Source organism: Mirounga leonina, unplaced genomic scaffold (assembly GCF_011800145.1).
Source record: "Mirounga leonina isolate KUSES-001 unplaced genomic scaffold, KU_Mleo_1.0 Mir_165, whole genome shotgun sequence".
Lineage (NCBI taxonomy): Eukaryota > Metazoa > Chordata > Mammalia > Carnivora > Phocidae > Mirounga > Mirounga leonina.
Window position 1 is genome coordinate 73532691 of NW_023270415.1, and position 14919 is coordinate 73547609.

General features: G+C 33.9%; 1 protein-coding gene across 4 annotated transcripts in view; it reads left to right on the top strand.

The window, feature by feature from the left end:
• Window positions 1-14919, top strand: part of PHF20L1 (PHD finger protein 20 like 1) — an 82352-nt gene that overhangs the window by 35332 nt on the left and 32101 nt on the right. For all 4 annotated transcript variants that reach the window (XM_035011976.1, XM_035011974.1, XM_035011977.1 and 1 more), the window contains 5 exons: window positions 3456-3708; window positions 5809-5997; window positions 6249-6455; window positions 12390-12446; window positions 13628-13735. In XM_035011976.1, the coding sequence (XP_034867867.1) occupies window positions 3456-3708; window positions 5809-5997; window positions 6249-6455; window positions 12390-12446; window positions 13628-13735 (814 nt within the window). The remainder of the gene's footprint in view (window positions 1-3455; window positions 3709-5808; window positions 5998-6248; window positions 6456-12389; window positions 12447-13627; window positions 13736-14919) is intronic.

Consider the following 14919-nt stretch of genomic DNA (forward strand, 5'->3'; position numbering starts at 1 on the left):
ACGTAATTGAAATTGCCCTTGTGATCAGATATGGGAATAGGAAGCTAATTAATGGATGATATATTTTTAACTCTGCCTTCTCCCAGGTATACAGATAAACTACAGACTTCGTTAGTGTTTGTTTTCAGTAGACTGGCATTAAAGCCTCTGTCTCCGACATTTCTTGAAGGCCCGGAGACAGGCATCCCAGGGTATAAGCTTCCAGCTGGACCACATTTAACTAGCTTACAAAAAGACCCTTACACAAATACTTTTAATTTGTGAGTTAAAACAGGGTTTTTGACATCTAATAAAGCTTCTTTTGTAAGAAGTTTCTTTTATATTGTAACAGTTGGTGTTGTTAGACTGACTATGTGTTTTATGAATTGATCAATGAGCCATACATTTTTGCTAGGATGTATATTTTAATAACTACAAAAAAAAAGAATTTTACAAAACTATGAAGGGTCTGTCTTTAAACCACCTAATAGAGGAATTTAAAAGCGAAGGTTGCAGTTGCTAGATTTTGCCTTGGCTACCTTCAGATTCCCACAGTACCTGTACATAACGAACTGTGCATGCTTTTACATTCTCTAAGGGCTTAACTTCTTGGGCACTGTAAGACTATAAGAACACAGTAATAGCCATAAATGGATTTCCTTGGTTCTCCTGTTTTAAAATCTGAGCCTTAATGTAGTTTTAATATATCCTTTTTGTATTAATTTAATTTTCTTTATTAGTAGCCTAATAAAGAAGACTTTAAAATGAGTATCTTTTGCTCTTCTCTATATGCGTTTTAAAAAATAGTCCAAATTTAATTGATATTGTATTGAGTTTTTCAGGGTTATTTTAGGCCTGATTTGATAACAGTGCATTGTTTTGGTGCCTCCATTAATGTTGTATTAAACCAATGGTCTTTTAAATTGATATGTCAGCGAATCATGCCTTCTGATTTTCTGTGATCATCAAGCGGTTAAGTCTTTGCCGTTACTGTCAGTATATCAACCAAATTTTAAGTGATTTTTTTTTACTCTGTATTACTATATTCAACGTCCCAGATAAAACAGTATTTTGTATTTTCACCACTGTTTATGGTATTCTCAGAATGCAATAAATCAGGGACTTGGGTAATAAAATGTTTCTGGAAAATTCATTACAATGTCAATCTTTCATTATGCACAATCCTGCTGCGGTGAATGTGATTGTGAAAATTACTTACTGTTAGCGTAAAGGGCAGTGCCCATTTCAGAGATAAGTACAGACAACAACATTCTGAAATTGAGTTTAAAAAAAAAGAAAGAAAAATTGAGTAACTCGGCTGTTTCTATTTGCATAAGTAAGACATTTTTGAGAGTCCTTGCCAGTTTTGTAACAAAGAGACCAATAATCATTACTGAAAACTTTGTAAGTTATTTTAGATTTTTAAGGAACATAAGTGCTGTTCCCTCATTTTTTGTCATTCAGATTGATATCATTGTGAAAATGTTTTGTAACCAAACTCTTAATTTTTATGCTGTTTGCCCTGCTTCAAAGTTAAAAAGCCGAGTTATAAAACTCTCAATTACGAGTATTGGTATCTACTCCAGACTTAACGGAGAGGTATTGATTGTCACTAACCTCTGTTGTCTTAATGAGTAAAATAATGTCGCTCATGACATAGATTGATAACAGGCCTATAGCCAGAACTTACTGTGCTAATGGATTTCCTTTATTTACACTTTTAAAAAATTCAAAGTGTGGTTTTGAACCCCAATTCTCAGATATTAATTATAGCTTATTTAATTGTATTAGGGAATTGTCATGTTATATTTACTTTTGGATAAACCTGCATTAGATGCATAATTCAGTAAGTTTTTAAAAATGTTAATTTGTCCTTGTTTAGAAGTTAAGCACCTTATCAAGATACTAATTTAAGTTTTAAAATCTTGTTTTATAACTTTGTAACTCGAGAGTACTGGATGCTGTAGTGATGTCTCTCACATATGTGAAGATGAACAATAAAATTGTTTATTTACAAGTAATGGCTCTAATTACTTTTCTGGCAACACCTTTTATGATAAGTCTAGGAACCCTTTCCATTTATGGAGTACTTTTTCAAATGATTAATCTGCACTTATACACATGTGTAATGAGTAAATTCAAGAATAGAAATGATGACAACTGAATGAATGGGACACTTGACACCAGCCCTTTTATGTGGTATGTCTGACATGCCACATCTGTAGGGCATCCAGAGGTGCCCTACTTAAAACCAACTGTACACCAAAATTTGAGTGCCTTGTATTTTAGTGGGAGCAGAAGGCTGTTTGGTCCCCAGACAATGATCTTTCATATTCCACAGAACTGCAGACTGCTGACCTGATGGTCACCCCTCACAAAAGATCAGGAAGTAAAAAGGTTTCCTGGGGACAAGCATGTTGTTCATAGTGCTAGCAATTTGATTCTATTTTATAGAGGCCTATCTTAGTATGGATTTTTTAAAAAAGTGTATCTCCTCTTTTGCTCTCAGATACGTGTGTCAGGAAGAGATACAGCATAGGCATTCCCACACCATAGATTGTAAATCCATCCAATGTGGCTATTCTCTGTTGTCTTTGGACACATTCACATCTATTTCTACATAGGTAGGAAATTGTACTGCCAAATGAATAAAGATATCCTTTATGAAAGAACTGACAAAGTTCTGATTTTTTTTTAAAAGTATCAGTTGGCAGGAGGAAGGTAAAAATTCTCATCTAAGAATGCGACGTATTTTGTTTTTAAATCCAATGTTTTTAACTTACACTTGGTTTTACTCCTTGGTTTTTTTTGTTGTTGTTGTTGCTTGTTTTGTATTGTTTTTTAGTCTTTTAACTCTGTATTGCTGGTGGCTTTGATTTCATGATGCACTATGCTTATGAAACTCTGGCTTTCAGCACTAAAATGAGTTAAAGATAATGTTTTGTTAATTTGGTCATTGTTTTCCTGTTGAGATCTTTCTTTAAAGGGGAACTGTCTACTTAGACCTCTGCATTCAACTTGATAAAAGAGATTGTTTTATGAGAAAACTTCTAAAAGTCAGAAGCTTAAATGTATTCCTCTACTGCCCTAAAAAATGAAGATGCTCTTTATTTACCTAATTGTTATTAAGGTGTAGTTGGTAATTATGGTTTCAAATGAGATCTATTTCACAGTGTAATACTGTGAAAATCTTTGTCCATCAAGATAAAATTTTATATTCTGAGAATATTAGGAATAATATATTTTTAAATAGTCAAACTTAGACTAAAAGTTGACAGCATCCCTTTAAAGATAGCCTATTCAACTTTTAGTTAATAATTTGTGGGGTTCTTTTTGGTTTTTCATTTGTAATAGAAATGTTATATGTTGCTTAACAATGTTTTTGGATACTAAAGTTGCTTAACAATCAAAATAGAATACAAGAACAAAAATGAAGAAACCAAAATAAAAATATCAATTTTTTATTATTTATTCAGGCGATTTCACCTAAACCTCAAAGTCAGAAAAAAAATGAAGCTGACATTAGCAGTTCTGCCAACACTCAGAAACCTGCACTGTTATCCTCAACTTTGTCTTCAGGGAAGGCTCGCAGCAAGAAATGCAAACATGAATCTGGAGATTCTTCTGGGTGTATAAAACCCCCTAAATCACCACTTTCCCCAGAATTAATACAAGTCGAGGATTTGACGCTTGTATCTCAGCTTTCTTCTTCAGTGATAAATAAAACTAGTGAGCACAGATTTTTAAAAAATAGTTACTTATCCTATAAGATACATTAAAAACAGTTTGATTGTAGTTATATTGTATTTTTATGAAGTTGCTTTTTACAAATTCAAACTTAAGTGGATATGATAGGGAAGGCTTAAAACTATTTCAGGGGCAAAAAGCATATACATTTCTGACTGATTTATTGTACAGAGACTGTACTGGTTGAGAAACCTTACCATTTAATAACGCAAACTCTTTAACTGTAGTTTGGCTATCCTCAATAATAATAATCCAAGCACAATGAGAGGCCTGATTCATTACAAAAAACCAAACCAAAACAAAACAGAGAGAAAGACTCACACTGGATATTTTTTCCTCAACTCCTAAGACTATTCTTATGGATAGATCTAGTTATTGTCCCCATTTGTCTGTATCCCCCTGCAGTACATTTTATTCATTCTTGTTCTGGGATTTGGAGTGCAAATTTCAATTTATTTTTACTAACAAAGGAAGAAGAATGCTTCCTTGATCTTATTTTTAAAGATTTTACTGTTTCAATACCACTAATTTCAGGGTAGTTAACTTATTATTAGTCTTTATAAAATAGCCATCATGGGTCTGGATATATAAAAGAAGATGACCCTGTGTTTCTCCTGTTAGTTTAGTATTCTAAGTTAGAGACATATGAAAAACCGTTACATGGGAAGGCGCTGGATAAAGAGATACTTCCCTTTGGCAATTTATACATCAAGTGAATTAGTATCCTGACTAGTAAATGAATGTGACACATTTTCTTATGAACTCTTCCATATCGTATCTTCCACAATGAAAAATGTTGGCATTGAGAAGACTTTTAGCAGTCAGATATAGTCACCTCTTCTTCCATTCAGTTGCCATATTTTCTACCAAACCATATTTTTGAATTTTTGAGCAGGCTTTGGTACTTTCTTGGTTTGGTTTTGTTCTTTTTAATAAATGGGTAGAAAGAATGGGAACAGAAAAGCTCAGTTGTTTCCTCATGAAGCTTCATTTCATTTTGGCATTTATCATGAAATGATGTCATTAGTAGTCACCACAATGTCATGTGACATTGATAAGTATTTTATTTTGAAATTGTTTTGTATTTTGGTATTATAGCCACAGTGTTACAGCAATTGAATTTTATTCTTTCATTTTTTCAATTATCACCATGTCTTTTTTTGTTTTGATTTTTGTAAAATTACTTTTAAATACCCAAAGCATCAACCTCTCTAGACCACTCATATTTCCTCCTTCTAAGTTAAGATAACATGAGTGTATTGGCGTGTGTAATCTGCCTATTCTAAATTCTTCTAACATGTTTACATGCCACGTAGAAAGAAGAAAACTAAAGGTTAAAAAAACCCCAGAAATTTCCAAACTTTTGTGTTCCATAGCTAGAAGATGTTTAATTGACCTACCAAGTTGGTTATAAAAAAAAAAAAATGAGGACAAGAATAGTGTTCTGTTCTTTTAAAGTCCTCATTATTTGCCTGTAAGTACTTAAAGTTGTTTGTGTTCAATTTTTTTTAATGAATCAGGCCCAAACTTATGTTTATAAAAATCCATTTGTGGGAATGAGGGTGGGATAAACTTACTTACGTTAGTTTTATTTTGGCAAGTGAAGCACTAACTCTACAATGCATGTCAGATTTTTGTCACCTATGCCCCCTGCCTTTTTTTCCCTTCGAGTTTCTAGATTTGTAATGTAGCAAAAGGAATATATATATATATATTCTTAATTTTTAAAAAATCTCAGCTGTACAGAGACTATTTTCCCAAAGGAAAAATAACAACTAACACAATGATCTGCAATTAGAGAATTAACTGTAGTCTGTCACTTGGGAAACTACCTGAAATCAATGTTCCATGTTTTTTTCTTTTGGTTCTAGTAGGCTTTAGATTTTAGAAGTTTTGATTTAACTTTTTGTGAATGAGGGCACAGTTTTTGCCTATGATTACTTTTGGAACATGCTGTTCCTTGTGGATACCTTACAACATCAGAGGGCAGAATTTGAATCATTTTTCCCATTTATCTCCTTAAATATTATAAGATGATCCTGGCATGTGTCTGCTTCGTGAACATTGAAGATCTTTTTCTAGGTTCTCCACAGCCTGTGAACCCCCCTAGACCTTTCAAGCATAGTGAGCGGAGAAGAAGATCTCAGCGCTTAGCCACCTTGCCCATGCCTGATGATTCCGTAGAAAAGGTTTCTCCTCCCTCTCCAGCCACTGATGGGAAAGTATTCTCCATCAGTTCTCAAAATCAGCAAGAGTCTTCAGTACCAGAGGGTAATGTATATTGATTTCCTATAGAACCAAACATAAAAGAGATAAAGATTATGAAAACATTAAGAATTTTCTGCTTTTTCCTTCTTACATCTTTTGGATTTATAAGCACTTGGTTTACTCGACAGATATTTATTGAGTGCGTTCTGTTGTGCCAGGCACTGTGTAACTTAGATAACATTTTAATCCACATTGGTATTAACGGAGTCAGTTTATCTGTGTTAATATTCGATTACATTCTTTATTTTGTATAGTGCCTGATGTTGCACATTTGTCACTTGAGAAGCTGGGACCCTGTCTCCCTCTTGACTTAAGTCGTGGTTCAGAAGTTTCAGCACCGCTAGCCTCAGATCCTGCTTACCATAATGAATGTCCCAGGGCAGAAAAGGAAGACACACCGATGCTTACAAATCCTTCTTCCAAAGCAATAGCTGATGGAAGAGGAGCTCCAACAGCATCAGGTAAAAAAGATTCATTTTACAAGTAGCTAGGCTTGCAGTTAGAGGGTGTAGACATTTTGATGTTTAATTACATTATTTTAATATGTAATTCCTCTTTAGAGATACTTTTATGTAACCTCTATGGGAGATAGGGTTTCTCTGTCAAAAGTTCTTTTGGGAGACCATTTACCATCACTTTCCCTGGACTGACTTCCTGTTTTGTCACTTTAATCAGAGTTCCTTCTCCTTGCTTCTTTCTTATATCCTATTTCAACTAAAAATAGGAATTGTTAGAGCTAAAAATAATTACAGGAGTTCTTGGTTTTGAAGCCAGAAAATACTTAATGGGATCAGAACTTTGGTTTAAGGATTTAATAGAATGTAGTATTTAAGAAACACATGGCTTAACTTTTAACTGTATACCTTAAATGTACTCCCACATTTGCTGTCAGAATCTCCCAAATTTAAATGTCATTTGTTATACTGTTATTTTGGGAGTCTAATGTGTAACATCAGCCAATAACACATTTGGCTGGTGGACGATTCTGATACTGTAACATATGATAAGGTTACATTGTTTTATTTGGAAGTTTTATAGAATTTTAACCTCAACCAGAGTATACATGATTTATAAAAAAGGCAAATACTAATTTCAAATGTTCTTCTAGTAAATTACTAATTTGGAGTTAGATGGATGAGAGAAGTCTGAATTGAGCCAGAAATGAAGAAAAATGTAAGACTGTTTCTTGATCTGCAGCCTAGAACATTAGGAGTGATTGTTTTAATAGCACCTTCCCTAGAGTCACTTTATTTACCAACTCATCAGATGAAGTGTAAAATAGAGCTTGCTCTTTTCCGGTGGTGGCACATACTAAAATAAAATGAAGTAACTTACTTTTTAGATTACTGCCTTTACCGTCTTTCAGAGTAAAAATATATTAAATACTCAGTTTTCCACAGTTAGATTTTTACCACTAAAGATTAAAGTTACTTTGTTTCTATATTTTGTTTCAAAAAAAAAAAAAAATCAGTGCCCAAATCTGAAGATTTATAGGTTTTGAAACATTTGTCATTTCCCAAATCTGATCCATTGTCTTTGACTCCTTTTCCAAACCCCTTCTATCCGTAGGGTAGTTAATTTTTTCTTTTCCCTTTCCCTACAAAATTTCTGAATTACCATTGACTTTTCGAGATATTTTTCCTGATGAAGGTCTTCTCCAGCTCTTTAATAATCTGTAGTTTTTTGTGGTACTGGTTATATGAAAAATATGTTAAAAGTTATAATGATTTGTATCTTTTGGGAAAATTATTTTTAGATGTGCATTTGAAAATATTTGTATTTTCTTTAAATATATTGTATTTTGTATATTGTAAAAATATTGTATTCTTTTTAAATATATATATAAGTAAATATGTATATGTCACTGAAACATAGACCAGTATAAGCAGCTATATAATAACTAAGAGTGATGTTAGATTGTATATCCTGAAATGTCCAAGTAGTGATTGCATACAGAATGGAAATTCTGATAGAAATGATTTTGCTCCTAATCAGAGTATTAGCCTAGTCTTTTTTCAGAATTTCTACCGTATTTATGGACATACTGCTAATTATGACTGGGGCGTGGTTCTTGTTTCTCATAATAGTTAAAATGTTTTTGGGGAGAGAGAAGGCACAATATTCTTTTTGTTTCTAAGTCTTGGAAATAACTTTGATAAAGTCACAGTAGTAAGACAGTTTTCTGGAAAAGTGAATGGTAGAGAGTTTAGATTTGTAAAATGATGAATTTGTCGATGTGCTGAAGAGTGAGGATCCTCTGCATGTGATGACGACTGGCAACTTTTAATTGCTTAAATCAAGGAAATGCATGGCTTAAATGTTAATTACTTAAAGTCCGTTTATTAGAGGGTTGAACGCAGTCACAGTGTTTGAATATGGCGTGATGGGGATTCTAATTTATTTCTATTACTCCTTTTAATTTTTTATTTTTGGAGAAAGCAGTGGAATTCAGGTCATATTCTAATTGGACACCTTTTTATTAAAACTTTGTGAGTCTCTCTGACTTGCATTGAAATTCTGAGTGGTTTGCATGCTTTTTTCTCCTAACATTTTTGTTATCTACCTTTTCTCAACTGCTTTGCAGTCTTTGTTGGACTTCTTTCTGCTTCCTAAGGACTCTGTACTCATGTACAAAGTACCAGGTAGTTTTGTTATTGTTTCTTTTTTTTTCTATAATACATGTGTGGTTGCTTTGCTGGTTGGTGGGTTTCCGTCTTCATTATAAAAGTAAATTTTGTTACCTTTGAATTTTAAAACATCTGTAGAAAGCGTTATTTATCCAGACTTGTATCAAAGACATTTTCTGGGCTATTTTGTCAAATTGAAACTCTTGGGGTGTTTAGAATGATGAGGATGTTGGTCATGAGCTGTAAAATAGTTTAGCAGACTTAGATTTTCATTTTTTTGTGTGTGGAAGAGATGTGCACATTGCTGAGTTTAAAAATCGTGGTAAAGGATTGAGATTATGCAAATTATCATATACACCTGTTCTTTAACAGGTTAAAATTTTATTTTTAATTGTAGAGATAACGAGCTCGCACTAATCCTTCTACATTCTTTTACTGGGAACCATGCCAACATGATGGTAATCGAGGTGAAGAATACTATTGCTGCCCCCATTCCCCAAAGAAATCATTGGTACCCTTGTAAAAATTGATGCCTTTGTTTTCATTTTATTATTAGAGTGCTTTATCTAACAGAGCCAAGCAGTTTTAAGTGAGGATAGAACCTTAGGTTTGGGACTATCTAGAAATGTTAGCTCATTTGCTCATTTATCTGCTGAATGTATGTGTAACAAACACCGAATTGCTCTTACCTCTTTAAGGAGTTAAAAAGATAAGGAAGCTCAGTGTAGGAAAGGGTGAGCCAGTAATAATCACAGAAGCTCTGACTTGTGGACTGCTTGCCTGGGCTGTGGCACTGTGCTAGCACTTAATTTTATTTATTTATTTAATTTTATTTTTTTAAAGATTTTATTTATATATTTGACAGAGAGACAGCGAGAGAGGAAACACAAGCAGGGGGACTGGGAGAGGGAGAAGCGGGCTTCCCGCGGAGCAGGGAGCCCGATGCGGGGCTCCATCCCAGGACCCTGGGATCATGACCTGAGCCAAAGGCAGACGCTTAACGACTGAGCCACCCAGGCGCCCCATGTGCTAGCACTTTAAATAGATAGGTTTTAGTCCAGTGTCTTACCTCAACTTTGCATTTACTTTTTAAAAGCCTTTTTACGTGTTTTTCATTTTTTTTTTTTTTTCCAGAATTGTGCAAAACAAAACTACAACCAGGGACTCCGTAATCTACTTCCACCCCCACACCAAATGTTCATGGCTCCTACAGAGCCTGGGGTTTCCATGGAGAGTCTCAGGGAATAGCCTTGTTTTTAGCCAGAGGAATTACAGATAGTTATCATACTGGAAGGGGCTTGAGAAATCCCCTGCATTGCTGGGTTTTATGTTGTGTGCAAGCAGATGCTGTGCAGAGACCTCTCTCTCTTTACATAGCTCTGTTTGTTTTTATTGTTCTTTTTTTTGGTTTTTGTATTATGTATTGGACTATCCTGTAATATTTTGTTTGAAGAAAGTGTTCTGTTGATAAAATTTAGTTTAAAAATCACTATTCAATAAACTGATATCCTCATTCTTTGGCTCCCAAATTCCAGCACATGGTGAAATAAGCATAAGGTAGTGAACTTCTTATAAAACTAAGTTTTTTCTCTTGTTGAATTCTCGAATAGGTCTATTTTATTTTTCTATTTAGGTATGTTTTTAGAAGTCCTGTCATTATTGCAGCGATGAATATTTATTTTAATATCCTTATATAAAATGTTGACAACCCTTTGTCAGTCCCTCAGTTTTACTTCTGAAATTTATCAGTCAAGAAATCAAAAGGTTTGGGGACCACTGGAACACGTGAAAACTGTATCTAGACCTAGTCCTTTCTGAAAGCACTCTGGGAGTGATTATCTCTGTTCTGCACTGACCTGTGTTCTGGAGCAGTGAGCAGTTCATAGACGTTTTATTTGTCCTCCAAGTACCTGAGGGATCCCACAGGGTCCAGTGAGTGGAGGCAGCCCAGTAAGGCAGTTTTCTTTTGAATCACCTTGGATTCCGTGCTCCATTGGGTTGGGGATCTGCAAGGCAATAATCACAATCAAGGGCTGCTTCTGAGCATGTCTGCTACCACTTTGGACTCAGAAGCCCCTTTCTCATTGTTCCTCTGGTAAGTGCCTCATTATTTTCAGGAAAAACGCATCAAACGTGGAATTTTCACTGTGTAATTAGTAGTTAATAAATAGTAACTATTAAAGGAAGTGTTGTGGGATGCCTGGGTGGCTCAGTCGGTTAAACGTCTGCCTTCAGCTTAGGTCACAGTCCTGGGGTCCTGGAATCAAGCCCAGAGTCAGGCTCCCTGCTCAGTGGGAAGCCTGCTTCTCCCTCTGCCTGCCACTCCCCCTGCTTGTGCTCTCTCTCTCTCTCTCTCTGACAAATAAATAAAATCTTTAAAAAAGAAATAGAAATAAAAAAATAAAGGAAGTGTTGCATTTGTTCAATAGTCTTGATAACACGGAAATTTAAATTAATTATTTAATTATATTTCTCTTAATGCTGATGTTCCTTTCATTTTTTATTGTGAGAGATTTTTTTTTGTCAAAGACTATCAATATTCTTAATTTGAAACTTAACTTATTAGAGCCTTATTAACATTTAATTCAAGTTGAGTGGTATTTTTGTATTTTTATTAAGCTTAAATTATATAAAATATTCTGTATTGGAGTGACTTAAAAATTAACAAACCTTGTGAGTGGCTGTATTAAAGCACTTTAAAGTATTAAAGACAAATTGTATTTTAAATGCGTTGTAATATTTTTCTTAGATTAACCTTAGATACACATAAGATATTAGCACTGGAAATGGTTGAATGTGAGTTGAGAAGCTTGGTTAAATTTATGTGTGTCAGCTACACCATTACTGAGGTGTACTGGTTTAAAAATATATTTTGGACTATAATAGTACCCAAATGTCATGAAGGTGTATATTTTTAATGTGTAAATGAGCTTTTGTATTTTACATTTAGATAAAGACCAAAAATGATTTGTACAATAATTATATTTTGACTTTTATCATTACCTAACAACACATTTATGATGGAGTTCAAAGGTACAAGTTTATTTTAGGCAACAGAAATTAAGTATTAGTTTAAAAATTACATGCACATTGTTGAAAACCAATATACTTTAATATGAAGTTTAATATTTCATATGGATGACCTGAATAGCATTCACGTTGTCACAGAAGCGGACACATTACATCGGACCTACCACTGGGGTGCATTTCAGCATCTGGAATGCCCAAGGCTATGGTGCCAGAATAGATTCTTATGGATTGCCCAGTACATTTATCTAACTTTTTAAATGTTTGGACCCGTGTTTATGCTATTTCTAGAAATGGCGTAGTCTTCAATTATTACCACACCACAGAGGAGAAAGTGAAAAAAAGCACTTACTATTACTCTGACACTGGTCTAAACATTTTATGTGTTTTGCCTCACATAATACTCATAACGTGAGGTAGAGAGTCATTCCTATTAGGCGGATAAGGAAACTGAAGCACAGAGAGATTAAGTGATTTGTTCAAGGCCAAACAGCTATTAACCGGTGGAACCAGGATTTTAATGTGGGTAGTCTGAAGGAACAAAAATCATTCTTAATTTATCAGTCTTTTGAAGTAAGAAATCCCACTTCTTTGTCACTAGTTCAGGAAATAAAATATGTAGACCTTTAGGAGAAAAGCGTCTTAAGTAGGGTTTTGTGAGCACTTGTAATGTAAAACATTGTCCCATAGTTTTAAACCTTTTCTGACTAAACTTACCTATTTTCCCCCCTAAATCTGCAGGACTATCGAAAACAGAAAAAAAAGTGAAATTGGAAGAAAAAAGCTCAACAGCATTTGGTATGAACAGAAAGTAATCTTTAAGCAAAAGACTATTGGCTTGGCAGTGGGAGGACGTAGTCTGTCCTTTACTTTTTACCTGTTAGTGCTCCTTTAGGTGTAAGTGATCATCTGTTTTAGTATTTATTAGTGTTATTCAGCTCCAGATACATGATTTCTTAAACACATATCTTATGTGTATTTTTTTGGTTCAAGGGAGTCTAAGGCTTTCACTGAGAATTTTGTGTTTTTGAACATCTTTACAGTTACAGCTATTTAAAAATAAGCCACCATTTAATATTGTTGAGACTTAGGGAATGGATGATGAATTAAAATAGTCATTTTTTTTTTCAGACTTTCTTCTTTGACTTTATAAAAAAGTTACTGGGTTTTCTGCTTTTTTTTTTCTGTCTTCTGTGCTATAATGACGAGAAGTTTTGCAATAATTGATGATAGTCTTAAATAGTCTGTAGATTAGCTCACTGGAGCTTGGGTCCCTGAAGTTGTTTAAATATGTTTGACATATTGTAGGCTACATCATTCTGAGTTGGAGCAATAGTTGAGTATATGTGATGAACCAATTTTAAGTAAAGTACCCTGGGACACTGCTTTAACATCCATTCATTTTCTTTAAAGTACATATTGGGAGAAAAAAGGGTATTTTAAAATTTGGGGAAAAATCAGTTTAATGAAATAAGTTTTTTGCTTTGTGTTCTTCGCCTTCATTGTTGTACACACTGGGAAGTATTGGAAGACTGAAGGAATTATTTATGGATTGATTTAATTTTTCCAAAGGAAAAAATTTCATTAAGTTCTCTTTTAAATCTAATATATTTTCTCATTAAATTCTCTGTGGAAATACTGAGTCTTCTCAGTCAGGTCTTTCTTAAATTATGGAGTTTATTTCTCGCCACATCAGGGAACTGAGTATATTACTCATTTAAGATTTTAACTACTGTCTGTGTTAACTTCAAGGTGTCAGGAGTTGGGATTTCTCAACACTGCTAATGAAGACCCCCTCTTAGAGCCCAATAAGCTAATCAGGAGTTCCAGACTCATGACAGGAACAGTTTAATTGAATCCATCCACTGGGCAGGTGACTGGAATAGCTGATTAAAACATAAATGCTGCTTTTAGGTTAACCACAGAACAACAACTCAGGATTGGTCATGATGGCTAACTTTGTCACTTGTGTCATTTAGGTAAGAGAAAAGAGAAGGATAAGGAAAGAAAAGAGAAGAAAGACAAAGACCATTACAAACCAAAACAGAAGAAGAAAAAGAAAAAGAAAAAGAAATCCAAGCAGCATGGTAAGTATGCTAAAATGGTGATTCCTGTTTTTTAAAATTCTCAGATTCTTTCCATTTTTCTGTGTCCTTCTACCAAAGTGAAGATAGGGTAAGATCCACATGTTGTTGAGAACTTAAGAAGTCCTTGTAGCTTTTCCTTGTCTTGCTGATTTAGAAAATACGCAGCTTTGTTTACTCTAACCTGTAAATTAATCCATCTGTACACTACATTGTTGCAGCCGATTAGAGACTTTCATTGCCAGCATCATATGGTGGATTGGATACCCTTGTCAGGTGTACTTCAGCTACTGAAGGAATTCTTTTCAGTCTAGAATTATAGCCCCTTGAAGTAGCTTTCAGAAATGAGGATGGAATAAAGGTATTTTTAGAAGAACTTGAAAAAGAAAATGATTTTTCTATCAATACCCTGTCTAAAGGATATCCTTACCCTGTACTTGAAGGCTGAAGGAGAACGATGACAAAGGAAGGTTTGAGATGCCAGAAGAAAGGATGAGCAAGGAAAATGTAAATATGTGGATAAGTCTGAACATTGATTATATAAATCATTTTGATTTGTGGGGAAAAACAAAATGGCAGAGCACAAAAATATGTGACAATAATAATAGCTTGTAAATTGAGAGAGGCATGCTTGTATTTCAGTGTTTTTCAGGTCTTGTATTGTTGTGGAAGAGCAAAAGAAATACATTGCTTTTAGGCTCTAACAAGTGAAATCTGCCTTGTAGAATTTCTAACATGAATACTAAAAATTGAAGCTTAGGGTATAATTTCCAAAATAGATGGTAAGAAAATGTAATGAAAAAACCGTCCAAAAGAAGGTGGATACAAAGAGAAAAACATAGAAAAGAAGAAAAATACAAATTAAAAAATAAGGTGGTATAAATCCAAATATATCTGTAATTATAGTAAGAGATTATCATAATTGATTTAAAAAATCCAGTTATAGGTTATTTTCAATAGATGAATCTAAATATAAGGATGGAGAGGACAGAGCAATGTTGAAAAATAAAAGCATGGAAAAAAATGTGAGCAAATACAAACCAAAAGGAAAGTTGGAGTAGATATATTTATATCAAATAAAATAGTCACTAAGGGAAAATCATTCCTAGAGATAGGCTAATGTATAATGATAAAGGTTCAACTCACTTTAGAAGTTCCTAGATGGAAAATTAAAAAAAAAATTTTTT